Below are 1,828 nucleotides of genomic sequence, written 5' to 3'. Positions count from 1 at the left end.
GAACTCCTGACCTAGGTGATCCGCCCACCTCAGCCTCCCAAAGTGCTGGGATTACAGGCGTGAGCCACCACATCCAGCCAAACCAAACCTTTTGAATGAGCTACTGACACATTCACCAAAACGGATGAATCTCTCAAACCCACATGGGGAGCTAAAGGAGCCAGACTCATCTCATGGCATTGATGTGACATTCAGGAAAGGCAAAATTCTAGCAACAAAGAGACCCATGGTTGCCAGGGCAGGGGAGCACTTGCCCACAAAGGGGTGGGACAAGGGAATTTTGGTGGGAGCGGGGCAGTGATCAAACTGTTCTGTAACTTGGCCAGGCGCAGTGGCTCACACCTGTAATCCCAGCACTTTGGGTGGGTGGATCACCTGAGGTCAGGAGTTCGAGAGCAGCCTGGCCAACATGGTGAACCCTGTGTCTACTAAAAATACAAAAATTAGCCGGGTGTGGTGGCACGTGCCTGTAATCCCAGCTACTCGGGAGGCTGAGGCAGGACGATTGCTTAAACCCGGGAGGTGGAGGTTACAGTGAGCCGAGTTGAGCCACTGCACTCCAGCCTGGGAGACAGAGCAAGACTGTGTCTTAAAAAAAAAAAAACAAAAACCAAAAAACTGTTCTGTAACTTGATTGTGGTCACAACTGTATTAGTCAAAACTCAGAATTGTAAAGCAAAAATGAGTTTTAGTTAACATAATTTTTAAAAACTTAAAAAAAAACTTTCAAAGAAATAATTGTTTATTTAAGGAGAATTAGAAGCTAGAGGAAAATAGAGGAGGAAAGAAGAACCATATCTGTTTCTACTGCGCCACGGCACCCGGGGTGGGTCTCGAATTACACTTCCATCCCGCCTTCCCCTCCCTCCCGGCCAGGGTTTGGTTTAGGAATAGTTGAAAACATGATTTGCTGCTACAGTTCTCTGTGCTCTCCTGGTTGTTACAAGCTGGAGTCTGCTCAACTCTGGGGAAGAAAGAGGTATTGGCTGTGAGGGATTAAAAAATGAGATATTTGCAGCAAATGGGGAGAAGCCGCTGGCAAAAGTCTGGTGTCTGGATGTGGAGAAGCGAGGTTCCCTGTGGCTAGGGGAGGGATGCTGAGGGTCTGAGAGGGAGCCAGAGTCCCAGTAGGAGAGGCCACAGAAGAGCCATGTCCTTGGGCAGCCAGAGCCCTGCTGGCACTGCCCTGGGCTTGAGGCAAATGGCAAGGGAGGCTCTGCGGCTGGGCTGGCAGGAGCCAGGCTCACCAGGAAGAGGTGACGGTCCTGGGCGGTGCCGTTCTTGGCTGACAGCTTCTGGATTTGGCCCTCCTTGATCAGCTCATTGGCCGGGTTGACAATGTCCTCTTCCCCACCCAGCTGCTCGTACACCTCCAAGAGCTTGTGCATTTTCTCCTGCAAGAGACATGGGGCTCAGGCACCGAAGGTCTGTGAAAGCGGCTGGTAACCTAGAGATACGCGGAGCCCTTCCCTGCAACTGTGGCTCAGAATCCAGAGAGGACAATGAGCTACTGACAGGGGTGGGAGGGAAATCAGAGTGATGTTTGAGTTAAGTATTGAAGGATGCCTAGGAGTTCGCCATGCAGAACATAATAACAATGATAAACAGCAACAGAGCTAACCATGCTGTGAGCCAGGTGCTGTTCTACATATGATACACGTTTTAACTCACCTAGTGAGGTGAGTGCCATTGTTATCGTCATTTTACAGACAAGGAAACTGAGGCACAGAGAGGTCAGTTGAGTGTCTGAGACCCAGACTCGGACAATCCATATGTCACCTTTCCCTGGCCATGGTGACTGCTGGGGTGGTCACGTGGGTAACCAGCA

At 50.5% G+C, this 1,828-nt stretch overlaps 1 protein-coding gene across 1 annotated transcript in view; it reads right to left on the bottom strand.

Moving 5' to 3' along the window:
- FGD3 (FYVE, RhoGEF and PH domain containing 3) overlaps positions 1-1,828 on the bottom strand; it is a 92,922-nt gene that overhangs the window by 21,556 nt on the left and 69,538 nt on the right. Inside the window, exon 9 of the mRNA XM_011996874.1 lies at positions 1,248-1,394. Within this exon, the coding sequence (XP_011852264.1) occupies positions 1,248-1,394 (147 nt within the window). The remainder of the gene's footprint in view (positions 1-1,247; positions 1,395-1,828) is intronic.

The sequence above is a fragment of the Mandrillus leucophaeus genome, unplaced genomic scaffold (assembly GCF_000951045.1).
Source record: "Mandrillus leucophaeus isolate KB7577 unplaced genomic scaffold, Mleu.le_1.0 Scaffold527, whole genome shotgun sequence".
NCBI classification, from domain to species: domain Eukaryota; kingdom Metazoa; phylum Chordata; class Mammalia; order Primates; family Cercopithecidae; genus Mandrillus; species Mandrillus leucophaeus.
This window is presented reverse-complemented; position numbering and strand designations above follow the sequence as displayed.